Genomic DNA, 15,798 nt, shown 5'->3' with positions numbered 1-15,798 from the left:
AAGAGGGGATTGGACAAACGAGTAGAGGTGTGTTATGACCTTTACTTTCTTTAGGGTAGATTTTTCTTCTAATCTATCCCTTAACCCTCTGGGTAGTCTGCTGCCACCAGGAATATTTTATTCCAAGATATTTTATTTAAATTTCCCCTTTGGTAAGCGTCAGGCTCCTTCGTGGTTCTAGGTGGCCCTGAGGATAGGAATGGGATATAGCAATGACAGCTACTCTGGGATATAACAAAACAAAAATAAACTTTTATTTAGTCAAGAAGCGTATCGGTTTCATAAACGTAGTTCTCGGTTCTTCATTTACTCTCATTCACACAGCTGGCCTCTTTCCCTGACTGAGTGTCCTTTCACAAACATGCTCAGTTCAGGTTCTACACAGGTTATATTTCTCTCATAAACACTTCAACATATTCAGGCAGCACCCAGCCAGCCTGCTTTCTTCTGACAGCCACCTTTTCCCCAGTCTAAACTGCATTCACTCTGCCCACAATCTCAGTCAACCAATCATATCGCTCACTCATTCCTCTCACCTCCACCCTTCACCTAGCTCAAACCAAGCATTTAAAGATACATGCACCCATTTCTTGAAATCATTACAAGGGGCGTCAGTGGCTATTAGCCACAAGCTATAGATGGTTTTTGGCCACTGTGTGACACAGATTGTTGGACTGGATGGGCCATTGGCCTGATCGAACATGGCCTCTCTTATGTTCTTATATACCGTCCTTCAGGACAACTTAACACCCACTTAGCGGTTTACAAAGTGTGTTATTGTTATCCCTACAACAACAATCATCCTGTGAGGTGGGTGGGGCTGAGAGAGCTGTGACTGACCCAAGGTCACCCAGCTGGCTTCAAGTGGAAGAATGAGGAATCAAACCCGATTCTCCAGATGAGAGTCCTGCCACTTTTAACCACGACACCAAAGTGGATAACACATTGCATGTAGATAACAGATTACATTATCACAGGAAGGAAAAATAAAGTCAACATCTTGGCCTGCATGTTGCTGGCAATGGGAGATGGCTGGGTGTGTTTAAGTGGCAAGAGAATGAAAGATGCCTTGGATATTGTTTTGGGGGGGGGGACCACTAACTGAGCTGTGCCCAATTGCCTGTTTGGAATCTGTCCTCAGCCAGTTGCATCTGCTGAAAAGAGCTCATTTTTTAGGTGGGATACTTCTATGCTGTCACTTCCAAGTCCTGTTCAAGTTGGTTTACCATTTAAAACTATGGCATTGAAAATATATTCAAAAATTATGCCATTCATTTGCTAGTGCCGTGAGTTCCTATGGTGTGTTTCTGGTGTGACAAATGGAATGGGGCTTGCCCCTCTGTGAACCTGGTGCCAAAGGTGCCACCCAATAATACAGAGATGCCTATTCCAGACCCCCCCGGGGGAACCACTGAAAGAGCTCTCCTGCTTCTGTCAACATAGAAAATGGTGTGCGTGCTCCCTCGCGGTCTCTCGCTATACATATATCACACACACACAGGTGTACCGTTTAGGCAGAGAAGGAATTTTAGCTCTCAAGGTATATTCTTAACGGGAAAAAAGTTGTTTGCTATGGCTACTTTAAAAAGTGGCTGGCTGCCTTAAGGTACGGCTTGGAGAAAAGGTTTCAGTTTGTTGCACTTGAGACAGACCCACATCATTATTTAAAAATATCTTTCATTAAGAAGAACACAAAAAAACCAAAGAAATCTACCAATTTCTTGGTACCATTTGAAGGAACTGAACAGATTCCAGTTACCGTCACACAGAGACATACACAGGGCCACCCTTTCCCTCCCCCCTTGTATCGGACAGAAAGAAGAAGAAAAAGACAGAGTGGGACTTGCCTGTTGTCAACTGGGAAGACCCTCCCCACCCCCCAAAAATACAGTTTGGGGAGGAGGCATCAGGGGAAGTAGTTAGGGAAACAGAAGTGAAGACAGAAGGAGATGGGGAGACGGAAACAAAGAGAAAGATGGGCAGAGGCAGAGACAACGAGAGGGAGAAGAGGAACAGGAAGAGAATAAGAGGACAAGACAGAATGAAGAGGAAAAATGGAAAGAGAAAGGGGGCAGCTCTGAGAGAGACGACACCAGGAAAGAGGAAGGAGGAGTGGCAAAGATAGCTAAAGAGGAGGGGTGGAGACTGAGGCTAAGCGGCCTAAAGAGAAAGGGAGTGGATGGAGCAGAAGCAGAGACAAAGGGAAAGTGAGAATGAGAGAGACGTGGCGAGGGACAAGGGAGAGACAGACGCCCAAGCATTTCCCCCTTCCGATTTCTCCCCTACTTTGGCATCCCACTGGTACCTCTTTATGGACTGAGGAGGACAAACTTACTCTTTTGGAGAGGGAGGACATCCTGACGTTCACCAGGAAGTCATTTCCCCAGAGGCCTTCACTGCTCTCTGCAAGGCAAAGGCCAACTTCTGGCAGCCCAAAGAGGCTGAACACAGAAGCCGTGCTGGCGTCTGAGAGGGGACTTGGGCCCTTTCCCACAGACAAAGTAAAGCCCTCAAACACTGAACAGCCACATCCCTTTATGGACACCGGCAAAACGAGTGAACTCTTCAACAGGCTCCACTTACTAACTGCCAGTGCTTTCCTTCGCTATTTAATAAAGGAACATCTAAAAATGGTTTGTGGACTCGGGGAAAGCCAACATGCCACTCAGGTGTGCAGGCAGGTGAAAACTGCATGTTCAGGGCCAAACAAGCCCCATGGGGTGCTGGCCACGCACTTCTTTCCCCCCCCCCCCGCCCTGCAGGGTGACAGCAGGGCAGCTTCGGGGGGGGGGGGGGGGGCGGCGGCAGCAGCGGGCATTTCCTGAAACAAACAGCAAGGCCAGAGGGACTCCCAGCAGTCCTGTCCTATGGGGCAGGGATTGCCCTTTTCAGAGCTCCTCGGGGGGCAATTTCCTGATGGTGCCAAGAGCAGGACAAGAGCTGGGGAACAAATCCATGCCGGAACCTGCCTCGAAGGGGGATGCAGGGGGCACAAGGCCCCCCCCCCCGTTCTCCATTCCCCTCATTTTCACTCAGCTCTTTGGAGTGATCCTGTCCTCGCCCCCAATACCTCTCTCGCGTCCCCGGCTGCCTTTCGGACACCCCCCCCCCCCCCGCAAAGCATCGGAACCCTGGTCCAAGCACTCGAGTGCCCTCCCCATCACCACTTGATGTTAAACACGGCAGTGTTCGTTTTCTCCACTGGGTGGTACTGGGTGTGCAGGGCCTGCCACGCCTGCTCTGATTCGGGGCCTCCCAGCCATTGTTCATACAGCCTGCAGACATCCTTGTTCATCTCTGGCTTTTCCAGCTGGACCGCCTCGTACAGCCTTTCAACCTGATGCAGCAGATCTTTGCTGGCTTCGCCATCAGCTCTGAGTTGGCCCCCTCCATTTAAGCACCCTGCAAAGTGAAAGCAGCACCGGGAGCATCAGGGAGTGGCAATGGCAACAGGCACCCACACAGCCAGGCGCTCCTCACTGCCCATTAACTGAGGAGGGCTCTACAGCCACAAGGGGGCTGGAAGGGCAGATGAGCAGTTCCATGCCCTTCCCGGGCAGAGTCCCATCAGGGCTGACAGGGTTTGAAGGCATTTCTGATTGCGCTTGGCAAGGCCTGGCATCTCTCGCTCTCTCTCTCTCTCTCACACACACACACACACACGATCCCCAGAGCCCATCCCCACCCCACTCACCTGAAGGGCAAGCCATGACTTCAACATAGTGGTACGGTGATTTCCCTCGCTTCAGTTTCTGCACTAAGTTCTGAATGTTCCGAAAGCCGTAAGCCAGGGCAAAGCGCAACAGGATTTCACCATCCTTCTCCAGAGTTACTTCCTGGAAGTCTTTGTTTCTAGGGGCGGGGAGACACAAACATGAATGCATTTCCTTCTTCCCTGCTATTACTTCTTCCTGCAACCTCTGACCTTGCATTCTGTTGGCTGGGCTCTCACAGACTGTTCATGGACCTTCCAGTGGTTCAAAGGAAGACCAGCAGTTGGGGAATGTTGACTGGCAACACAGTTTTACTGGGAGAGGCGGGGTCTGTTGGGTTGGGAAAAAATGCCTCCTCTCTCCTCTGCAGATGGCATCGCTGCTGGAAAGTCCAGGGTTAGCTGCACTTGCACGTGCCTTTCCAAGTTTATATCAGAAATCCTTCATCTTTGTTCTTTAGCTTTAAGCACTTATGAGAAAAGTATGGTGGAAATCTATGAAATATATAAATTCAGAATGACGAGTAGCATTCGGCAAAACTAACTGATGAGCGTTCAGATACCTCCTTGGTTAGGGAGCTGTTGAAGTGGGAGTGGGGGAAGTGGTGCCCTGGCTAGGCTGCTTAAGCGAGCGCTGTGAGGAAATTCACACTTCATACCTCAAGGGCTTATACTCCAGTTTGTCCACTTGGATCCCAAAAAGCTCCATCGCTGCATGCCTGAAGATGTGCTCCAGGTAGCCCCCAGAACCACCTCCGGCATGGCCAAGGAGCTGTTCTTCAGGAAGGCTGCTGCATCTGAGGGAAGAGAGAAGTCTGCTTACAGCACCTTGCAAAACAGTATCGCCTGATTTCTGCATTCCAAAACTGTTCCGCTTCGATTGCTGCTGGGATCAGGGAGAGAACAGCAGAGCTCCACCCCCAGGATGGATGGGGGGGGGGTTGTATTAGCCAACACCCACATAAAATTTCTCCCTAGAGCCATCAGGGCTAGAAACTTGGCGTTTTAAGCAAAGAGATGTTGGGGTGCATATGCCATACCTGTGCAGCACAACTGAGGAAGCCTCACGCTCTAACAAAGAGATTCCTTCTAGGCTGCGGCTGCAGTCTCTTGGAGGAGGTTTTCTGGCTAAGCCTGGAAGGACTAACCAGCTCTTCTCCTTGGCTTACATCTGGCAGTCTAACTCAGGGGGAGGCACAGGGGTCACTAGCCCAGCCCTTCACAGGCTCTCTGCTCGCCCGTCCATTTGGACTCCCCCACCAGCTTGTCTTCTCCCCTCCCTCTTTCATGCAAAGGAGAAGGAACACGCCACCATTTTGTGACTGATAGCTCCCCAGGCTCTTGAAAAAGTCAAGGCAGGCAAAAGGCAGCACTTGTTCACACAACTCCTAATTTACTTGGCAAAAAGCCTAACTGGCTTGAAAAGGGGATGGGACAAATAATTCACGGAAGAGAAGCCCCCCAGGAGGGCTAAACGGAACTTCCATGTTCAGAGGCATTCGACCTTGTAAATGCCAGTGCTGGGGAGCAGCAGCCAGGCAGGCTTTGGCTACTGCCCCCATTTTAAGGGCTTTGGGGAGGGGGGCACCTATCTGGCCACCGTGTGGAAGAGGATGATGGACATGTGGGCTGACCCTGTGGGGGTGTTCAAAGGTTCAGAAAACTCTGGGGATGAGGCACTTCTGGTCTGTTTGCCCCAACTTAAACCCAGCCGTGTGTGCGTGTGGGAGATTTGCGTGCAGAGGGGTAGCAGGGGAATCCACAGGATTCAAAATGCGACACTGCAGTAGAGCAATTTGAATGCAGGTCACTGTGATGCTTGGTGCTTACATGCCGTCCAAGGGGGCAGCCTCCATATCGGGAAGGGAAATTCCTTCTTGGTCCAACAGCTTCAACACTTCTCCTAAGTGCAGAGAACAGATGCAAGAGATTAAAAACTAGACAGCTGCGCGCACATACCTCACCAAAAGAAACTGGCCCGGAGAGATACAGGAATCAGGGCAGGGCCTCCTGGCTCTCCTTTGGGGCTTTCCCTAGCGGCTGCTGTGGCAAAGGGGGTCTATCCATCATCCCAGCTTGCCTAACCTTGTTTCCTGAAAGTCCCCTCGCATTATATACTCTGTCCCCAACCAGCATGACTGAGATACCAGCACCTTTGACTACCCTGAGCCCACTGGGCGAAATACAATCAACAGGTTTCTCGTCCTTTACAACTAGAAATAAATGGGCAGAAGCACCGGGGGCAGGGGGGGGAGAAGAAACAGAAGAATTCAGTCTGTGCCTTGCCTACAACAGACTGGCCAGTGGCGCTGGCAACAGGGACCGCCTCCTGCTTTCAGCTCCAGACGATGGTTCCTGCTGGCTGCCTGTAGCAGCTGAACAGCGACTGATCCAAGCCAAGGCTTTGAGGAAAGCAGGCAAGGGGCCTGCCACCTTCCTTCCCCGGAGTAAAAGTGCTCTTGGCCCAGGCCAGCTCTTTACCTGTCGTAATCACACAGTCGACCTCCCGAGTTTGATGCTCTTGGATGAAGAAATCGGGCCGGGAAGCTTCCAGCTTCTTGTCATAACAGGGCATTACGGCCACATGATAGATCTGGTCAGGCCTCAAGCGCTAAGGGCAACAAAAGTCAAGCATAAGTATTGGTATATCAGACCAGGAGGAGGTCTGGCTAAGCCTAGCTTCCCTTTCCAAGGGATGTCCCTGGAAACTCGTGAGCAGGACCAGCACCTTGTAGCAAGGGGGGAGACCCACCCCTGCAAATACAGAGTCCTTTCAGTAACCGTAGCTAACAGCTGCAGATCAACGGAATGGTCTGTGGCCATCAAAGGAGGCTAAGGACCAACAGCGCCTCCTGGGATGCTGAATTCCATAGGGATACAATGGTTCGAAAGACTGCCTTTTACAAATACAAATTCAGTCTCACAGGGAGAAAAAAACTTCAGCTCTGACCCTGCTGGGTGGGCACCAAGTTGGAAGAGGCGGTGGTGGTTCCTATCAGTTCCTGCCATCTTTTGCAAAGGCTGATAGCTGCTGGAGGCAGGGAGTTAAATGGCACTTAAGCACTAGCCCACACAAAAAATTCAAAGGATTTTATTCTGCAGAATGGAACATCCCCAAAATCTCTCCCAATGGAGCTTGGTTTAGGTTCAAGGCAATCTGGAGATTTTGTGTCTGGGTTCCATTCCAGCGTCACACAAAAACTGCTCCAAACCAGTTGACAGGCTGGGGATGAGGGTCCATTTGGACTTCCTGGGCGGAGGCCGCCCAAGACCCTGGACCCAAGTATCAGCTCCCTCATAAGAAGCAACCCACAGAGAGACTCACCTGCCGTTCTGAAAAGTGGCCCTTGACCAGGGAGCCCATCACCTGCTGGGGCGACTTAGTTGTGCTGATGTAAGGGATGATGAAGCTGCCGTGGGTTTTTTCAGCATAGCAGATCCAACCTGGAAGAGAAGGGGGGGGGGGTGGGCTGAGTGCAGCTCCATGGCCCAGCAAAACCGGAGGGCCACAAAATGGTGCTGGAAGGAGGAGTTCAGCTGGGAGAGATGGGCCCACAATGCCCGTTTTGCTAACATTTCACATCCTCTTAACCCCTTCCCCTCCTCTCCTATGACAAACCAAGAAGCAGCAGCAGCCACCACGTCAAGGCAATACAAAGAGCAGAGAGATCACAGAGAGCAAAGGAGCCAGGGGAGTCTAGGTTGTTCTGGGCTAGCAGGCAACCTCCCTCTCTCCTATCTGCTTTCTGGCCCCCACTACCTCCTCCACCCCATTCTTGCCTTTACCTGGGCAGGCAGCAGCCAACATGGGAAGAGCCCGTTCGTCCTCTGCTCGCCTCCGGAAGCGGCGCACGAACTCTCGCTGGCTCTCCAGAAGGCTGAAGTTCCGGGATAAAGTTGTGTCAAAAACAAAGTGTACCCCTGAGGAAAAGAAGCAAGAGTTATGCCAACTAGATGATCAGGAATGGGGGAAGGGAGGAGGTGTGCAGCTGGCGATGGGAGCAACATCCAGGCAGACAAGATGCCAGTTGGATGCCCAACACGACCGCTAAGAGGTTCCTGGCACTGAACACTGAATAGCAGATTCCCTCCTTCTTACAGCACACTTTTGAATATGTGAAAAAGAAATGCATGATTTCCACACTACACTGGGGGGGCGGGGGGCAAGGAGGATTGTGTATTCCACCCCCAAGTCACTTTTTTGGCTGTTCTGCAGTAAAAACTGAAAGAGGCAGGCCAGGCATGGCATTTGGGAGTGACTTTATAAGAGCTCAAGAATCTGAGGGAACCTTCCTGGGACTCCAGATCTTGACCGAAGTGCGAAACCCTCTAGCAATACACTGAGATGCCCTTGTCAGGTCGCTCGACTTCCTGGTCTGCAGGAACACCCCAATGGCATTTCTCCAGAACTGCGTAAGATTTTGGTAAATCCTCAGAACAGGCAGTTGGAGAAAACCACCTTTTGAACAGTTTCTATTAAATGGCAGAACACCTGGACACTGTGTTCCAATGTGACTTTTCCAGCATTTCAGCCCTTAAGAAGCACACATGCTAAATGCCTTGGCACCCTGTTAGGGCCAAATACTCCAGAACCTACTGAAAAGGCTCAGATAATACCAGACAATTGGAAAAACTAAGCCAGATGTCTTTATTTAGAAACGTTTATAAATGCACAGTAGCAGAGAAGCCTCACAAACCTCTTAGCTGTTTTGCATTTACAAGTGAGCATTTGACGTGCACACTGAATGCTGAAAAGGCAACCTAGAGTTAAAAGAACTCAGCACATGCCCCTCCCATCCCCAAAGCCCCAACCGCCCGTCTCCCAGCACAACGGGAACTCAGCCCTGCCCCTCATGGAGAAGGTGCCCCATCCAGGGCTCCTTGGACAGACCTATGCAACTTGATCCTCAGTCAGTTTATTCAGAAATAAGCCCCTCCAGCATTCTACAGAGCTGATTTTGTAATTGATGCACAACCCAATACATTCTTAATTGTTCAGTCAATTAAATTCTCAAATATGATTTCCTCACAGAAGGGGTCTCACCTAATCTTTTAAAGAATGCCGTCAGCTTCTTGGCTGTGTCTAAAGGAGTCAGTTTATATCTTGCAGCCAGTGAAGCTCTGGATTGTGGGGAGACAGAGACCACCACCAACTTCTGGGAAGCAGAATCAAATACCTTGCAAAAAAAATGTCAATATTAGCTGGATACGCAAAGGAAAAGAAGCATTTATAGTTCCTTAGCACGGTGCAGAACATAATCGCTTTTGTTCTCCATTTTTTAAAAGTCTGTATTCTGTCTCTTACAAAGTCCCCTGTGCCTTCCTGGTACACGGATGACTGAACTGTTTTCACAAAGTAGTAGTCTAATCTGTATCCGTTAAGCAAGGAAGACGATTCTAGGGAAATAAATTATAGTTTTCTTTAAACAAAAAAACTAGTGACTGTACAGCCTGAATGCTGCTACTTCAGCAGTCCTGCACGGAAGATACTTTAATTTGCCTTACTTGGGCAGACTCAGCCGCCAGTGTGATTGGGGAAAAGCTGACACCCTGTCCCGCATGATATTGGAATGTTTTCATTATAACTTTCATCATGAATTAAAGATAGCCCCCATTTTAAATAAATTATCTCATACTATATTAAAAGGTGTACCCTACCACAAATTTTGTTAGTCTTATAGGTGCTACTGGACTCTTGCTCTTTCCTACCCTATATTAAAATATAAGTCCCTATCTGCTGGTGGACAGAGACCCAAGAACTACTCTGGCTGCGGCTAAGTATCTTTCCACCATATTTTCATCAAAGAAATAAAGGATGCCCGTACACAGGCTCTCTCTATGGCAGGGCCGGATCTGGGGGGGGGGGGGGGATAGTCTGCTCCAGGCGCCGCCAGGGAGGGGGCGCCAGGAGCAGCTCCCAGAGCACGCAGACGGCAGCCGCGCTGCCTTTCGCTTGCCCCGCAGGACAGGGGGCGGCCGGCTTGCTGCGCACCCCGTCCTTCAGGGCAGGCAAAGGGCAGCGCAGCCGCCCACGCCATTCGTTTGCCCCGCAGGAGAGGGGGCAGCCGGCCGCCCCCTGTCCCGCGGGGCAGATGCATGGCGCGGGCAGCCTCACAGGCTCCCATGCTACCTTTCGCTTGCCCTGAGGGACAGGGGGCGGCCAGCTTGCCGTGCACCCCCTGTCCTGCAGGGCAGGCAAAGGGCAGCATGGCCGCCCACGCCATTCGCTTGCCCCGCGGCAAGCCGGTCACCCCCTGTCCTGCGGGGCAGGCAAAAGACAGCGCGGGGGGCTGCAAAGCCGACCGCGCCATTCGCTTCTGAAGCAAATGGCGCGGGCGGCTTCCCAGTCCCCCGTGCTGCCTCCGGCGCGCGGCATGATGACATCATCAAAATGACATCATCACGCCGCGTCAGGAGTGCATGCACGAGGACCGGCAAGCATTGCCCCAGGAGCCAGGAGCGCTAGATCCGGCCCTGCTCTATGGTGGCCACTACCCTGTGGAATGGCCTGCCTGAGGAGGTCAGGAGAGCCAACACTCTCCTAGCTTTCCACAAATGATGCAAAACCGAATTATTCAAAAAGGCTTTTGTCCTGTAGGGAGGGACTCTCAGATGCTTCGCTAATGAGTTAAGGACCATAGAGTTCACCACTATGTTGCTTTACATACTGTTTAAATATGTGCTCCTATGAGCTACTTGTGCTTCATGTGGTCTAATGTCAGCCCTAGAAATGCTTCTGTTCTGTTTCAGCATTTCTTCAACTCTGTATTGGAATTCTTACTAATGCCATGTCTTTGTAAACTTGTGTTTATTTAGCCTATGGCATTGTTTATGGAAATATCCTTAAAAACTGAATGTACAAATCTCACACTGTGGAATCCACCTTGAGTCTCAGTGAGAAAGGTGGACAGTAAATGACATAAATAAATAAACAATCTCTATCCGCTGCTCAAGATCATTGGCTCAAAGGAGCTTGAACGGAAAAGGAAAGGAAGAAAAACTAGCGACTATACACAGAAAGTTCTGAAGCAAACCAACAGAGAACTAGAAAGGAAGCCCCAAGAGAACAAGCCCCCTCCTCCCAGGGGTCCTTGGCCCAACAAGAACCCCCCCCCACCTACGGCTCCAAAGCCACTGACCTTGTTGGCATTTAACACTTTGTAGAGTTCTTCATGGCTCTGCTGTGTAATTAAGACACTCTCAGCTGATGTTATGCAACCACTACAAGCCAAGCAATCATTCAGAGTAATTTTGGCTTTTTCCAGCTTCTGTGATTCTCCATCCTGAAAGGAAGACAGGAGAGAAGGAATTGTATGCATCAGAAAAAACTCACTATTTGTCATCAGCAGTCATTCAGGGGCCCTGTCTCCTAGTTGTATGGGGGGAGATTTATGGGAAGTTCCTGTTCCATGGAATATTGTCATGCACTACTCTAGTGCAACAAGATTAGATTGAGTACATTACAGATATAGTTCCTGTAACACTGTGACAAACAGAGAGCAGTCAATGATCGCTTCTTTTTATGAGGAATAGCAGCATCCCTACCAACAATGACATTTTAACTAACAGTGCAATCCTATTCAGAGTTACTACCGTTTATGCTTATACTGCATAACTCTGCATAGGATTCCACCATAAAACTTAAAATGGGGTCGGTGGCTGCTCTCCACCTTCCCTTCCTGAAGGCTGGTCAAAGTCAGAACTTGGGACAAAGCATTGCTGGTTTTGAACAGATAACTCTGCCCTATTCTCTCACACCGACAGGATCAGAGGAAGAAAACCATTACCTCATTCACCTGGAAGTAACTCCCATCATCTTCAATCCGGATCTTCGTGGCTGCTTTCCCAGGCTTCTTTTCAACCTTGACAGGTTTGATGCATTCCTGGAAGACAAAGGAGGGACCATTATTGGAAAAGCAAGAGACTGAGGAAGAAGAAACTCTGAACAACATTTAGCACAATCAAATATCCAAAGGGAAAGCTCCAACTTCTTCTCTCACCCAGAACTGCTAATGGACAAGGGCTGAAAAAAAACCCAGCATCACTGAAAAGCTCAAGAAGATAACACAGATGTTCACTAAAAGACTACCAAGACTTACTGAGGCAGAATCTTTTGTAGACTGCAGTCCACAAAAGATTCTGTCACAATGACTGTGACACAAGAACTCTTATTCAGAACAAATGCAGCAATTAGCAGACAGCAGTGCACTCTACACACACTCAGGGGCCATCACAATCATACCTAATGAGGTCCAGAATGGGGAGAAGTCAACAGTGCAAGGGCAGGATGAATACCCAGGTTCGAAAGGGGTGCGTGGGGATGGACAAGGACATAGGAGACGCAGGTTCATATCCCATCTCCATCTGCTGGCCTCAGGCTGGCAATTTAAGAGAGAGCAATGTATGCTACAGTGTCTTTTTCATAATGAAGGACATCCAGTGAAACTGATGAACAATAGATTTAGGATAGACAAAAGGAAATACTTTACATGAGTGATTAAGATTTGGATTCACCACCAGAGGAAGTAGCGGTGACGATGACCATAATCATAGACAACTTTAAAGGGGGACTGGAGAGATTCACAGAGGACAGGTCTATCAGTGGTTACTGGCCATAGTGACTAAAAGGAACCTCCACATTCAGTGGCAGTCAGCCCCTGCCCAGGAGGCCACTTCAGGAGAAAACCTCAGCCTCCAAGCCCTATAGTTGGCCCTCCATAGTAACTGGTTGGCTTCTGTGTGAGACATGATACTAGACGGACTGCCGGTCTGCTCCAGTGTGGCTTTTCTTATGTTCTGTTGGGAAGTGAACCACAAGAAAAGATATCGATAGTGCTATTTAAAGTGTTCGTAAACGACCTAGAATTGGGGGGGGGGTGTTTTTGAATAGTATAGCGGTCAAGTTTGCAGACAATACCAAATTATTCAGGATGCTGAAAAACAAGGTGTATTGTGAAGACTCCTCCAGGAAGATCTCTCTACTGGGCGAGCAGGAAATAGTGTAGCAAATTAAGTTTATTGTTGGTAAGAGTAAAGCGGATACACACAGGAACAGGAAACCTCAAATTTAAGTATATGCTGATGAGGTCTGAAGAGGCTAGGACTGAAAGGGAAAGTGATCTTGGAGGTGTAGTGGGCAGCGTGAGGAAAACATTGACCCAGTGGGCAGCAACAGTGAACAAGGCAAACTCCATGCTAGGATTTATTAGGAAAGGGACTGACAATAAAACAACCAATATAATAATGGCCCTGTAGGGATATCTTGTGTAGCATCATTTGGAATACTGTGCGCAGTTATGGTCACTGCATCTCGGAAAGGCTACTGCAGAGCTAGCAAAAGTACAGAAAAGGGCAACCAAGATGATTAAGAGACCTTTCCTACAAAGAAGGGCAAAAGAGTTTAGACCTTTTCAGTAACTAAGAAGTGTTCATGATACAGGTTTATAAAATTATGAATCTGGTGTAGAAAAAGTGTGTAGAGAATTTTTTTCTCCCTCTCTCAACATCATAGAACTCAAGGGCACCTAACGAAATTTTTGGGCAAAGCATTCAGTACTAACAAAAGGAAACCTTACTTCAACATGTGATTTAACTATGGAATTGTCAGGTTCTGGCAGTTAGATCCCCATAGTTCTCCACTTACACACTCCAGTGTATGAGTTAAAGTAACTTTATTAAAGATCCATCAGCGTCAGCATACACAGACAAGTGTATTGGCAGAAGTGACGTGTATAAGTTTGGAGGGGTTAGTTATAGGGAAAGTTCCCACCTTTAGGATATGGACAGTTAGGATTCTGGCGCGAAGGAGCCAGGATTTGGGGGGGAGGGGTTGAGACAGGAGGAGAGAAGAACTGGGTTAGAGAAGGAAAAAACGAAGTCATTTTCAGTTCCCAGGCTCAAGCTGGCACTCAAGGATACATTCTCAAGCGGCTGCAAAAAACGAAAGTAGACACTACAGTAGGCACCTGTATGATAAGCAACTCCCAGCCAAACAGGCCACGGATCTGCAACTTCACCTACTCTCAGAGGATCAGTACAAAGCACAGAATACAGAAAATACTCGTGGCAGATATGTCAGCAGACATATATGACAGGAATTCACTGCTAGTGGAGGTAGTGTTGGCTACAAGCCCAGATGGTTTTAAAAGGGGATTAGACCGATCCAGGGAGGAGAGGCTCATCAGCAGCTACTAGCCATCCTGACTGAAGAGCGACTCCATACACAGAAGCAATAAATCTCTGAATAACTGGGCCAGGGGAAGCGTTGCGCTCCACTTGCTGGCCTTCCAGGGCAAGTTGGCAGCTGTATTAAACAGGGTGGGGATGGTTACAGTGACAGATGAGGATCAGGCAGACTCAAGTTTAAATCCCACTCTGGCAGAAGTTGACTGGGTGATATGGTTGCCAGCCTCCAGGTGGTGGTGCATGGAGATCTCCTGGAATTACAACTGATCTCCAGGCCACAGAGATCAGTTCCCCTGGAGGAAATGGCTGCTTTGGAGGCTAGACTGTATGGAATTATACCATGCTGAGACCCTTTCCCTGCCCCAACCCTGCCTTCCCCAGGTTTCTCCAGGAAATTCCCAACTTGGAACTGGCAACCCTACCTTGGGCCAGTCACACACTCGCGGCCTTGTCTAACTCACAGGGTTGTTGTGAGGATAAAACGGGGAAGAGAACAACATCGGGAGCCCCTTTGGGGAGAAAACGAGAGCAAGAAATACACGAAACAGAGAGAGACACGGACTAGCGGCCTGGTCCCGCAGCGTCCTTCTGACGATCGGGCGAGCCAAAAGCGCCCCAGCGGACCATTCGCCTGCAACCGCACCCCAAAGGCAGCCCCAGCAAACCGCTCAGCGTCGGCCCCACTGCAGTCGCGGGGACAAGCGGCCTTCCTGGCAGAGCTGCTCTGAGGCCGCCAAAGGCCGTTCCCGAGGCTCAGAGCACGAATCTCTGCTCAAGGTCACAACAACAACAACAACAACGAGCACCTGCGAGGGCCCGATGTAGTCGTCCAGGTCCGTCAGCTGTACGACCCCGCTGAAAGGAGAGACGGCCGCCGCCATCTTGGGTGCTCAGCGAATACGACGCCAAGCGCGGACCAGCCACACTGCCGCAAAAGGCCGCGAACGCCCCCTAGAGGGACGGTGGCCGCCGTTGGCCAGTTTCGCCCGGAGGACTGGGAAGGGGAGATGGGTGCTGGTCTATCTCACGTCACCTCTATGGCTACCATAGAGGCTCCGCGGCGGTTCCACGCATTTCCTGTGGCCGAGAAAGAAGACTGACAGCGCGGCCGTCCGGAGGCGGGCCTTCCTGTTTCCTTGCGCCTGAGGGAAGCCCCGCGCGATTGGGCGGGAAGGGAGAGGCCGGGCCGGGCCGGTCCTCGCCTCACGGCCGGGCTTTGAGGGGCCGCGGGACGCGCCCGCTCCTTCGGCTGCAGCCGGCCGATGCGGCCGCCCAGCCGTGCCCGCGCCTCCCGAGTGGCCCAGCCAAACCCGGCCGCTGGCGCCAGATGCCTTGGGGTTGCCATCTCCAGGTTGGGAAATTCCTGGAGCCCGGGGAGGGGCGGAGTTTAGGGAGGGAAGGGGCCTCGGTGGCCTATAATGCCATAGAGTCTGCCTTGCAGAGCAGCCTTTTGCTCCCGGGGAACTGATTTTTGTGGCCCAGCGGATATGCTGGGAGATGGCCAGCCGCAAGCCGGAGGTTGGCGACGGAGGGCCCCGCTGCGCTCGCCGAGCAGGATTCCGCCAGCAGTGCTGCGAGGACGGCCCCTCCGCCGAAGAAGGGAGCGGTGTGACTCCCGAAAGGTCACACCCTGCCCGCAGTTGTGTTAGTCTTACCGGTGCTACTGGACTCTTTTTTCTACTGCTGCAAACAGACTCACACCTCCGCGTCTTGATCTTCAGCTATCTGGAGAAGTGGGCTGTGATTCACAAAAGCTCATACGCTTTGTTAGTCTTACAGGTGCTACTGGACTCCTGCTCTTTTCTGCTGCTACAGGCGGACTGGCACAGCTACCCATCTTGATCCGCTTGGACTGTCCTGCAGCCTCAGCAGCCGCCAGTTCAGCATCAACCTGCCTCCCC

General features: G+C 50.5%; 1 protein-coding gene across 1 annotated transcript; it reads right to left on the bottom strand.

Annotated features, from left to right (window-relative positions):
- Positions 1 to 232: 232 nt before the first annotated feature.
- On the bottom strand, positions 233 to 14,783 carry CIAO3 (cytosolic iron-sulfur assembly component 3). The gene is made up of 11 exons (XM_054995571.1): positions 14,704 to 14,783; positions 11,500 to 11,595; positions 10,852 to 10,995; positions 8,757 to 8,889; positions 7,499 to 7,633; positions 7,038 to 7,156; positions 6,194 to 6,323; positions 5,543 to 5,615; positions 4,372 to 4,509; positions 3,695 to 3,852; positions 233 to 3,402 (listed from the first exon to the last, which is right to left on the bottom strand). The coding sequence occupies exons 1-11, from the start codon at positions 14,776 to 14,778 to the stop codon at positions 3,161 to 3,163; spliced, it is 1,443 nt and encodes a 480-aa protein (XP_054851546.1). The 5' UTR covers positions 14,779 to 14,783; the 3' UTR covers positions 233 to 3,160.
- Positions 14,784 to 15,798: the final 1,015 nt, after the last annotated feature.

Source organism: Eublepharis macularius, chromosome 12 (genome assembly GCF_028583425.1).
Source record: "Eublepharis macularius isolate TG4126 chromosome 12, MPM_Emac_v1.0, whole genome shotgun sequence".
In the NCBI taxonomy this organism is placed as follows: Eukaryota; Metazoa; Chordata; class Lepidosauria; order Squamata; family Eublepharidae; genus Eublepharis; species Eublepharis macularius.
The sequence above is the reverse complement of the archived record's forward strand: the minus strand, read 5'-3'. Positions and strand labels throughout refer to the sequence as shown.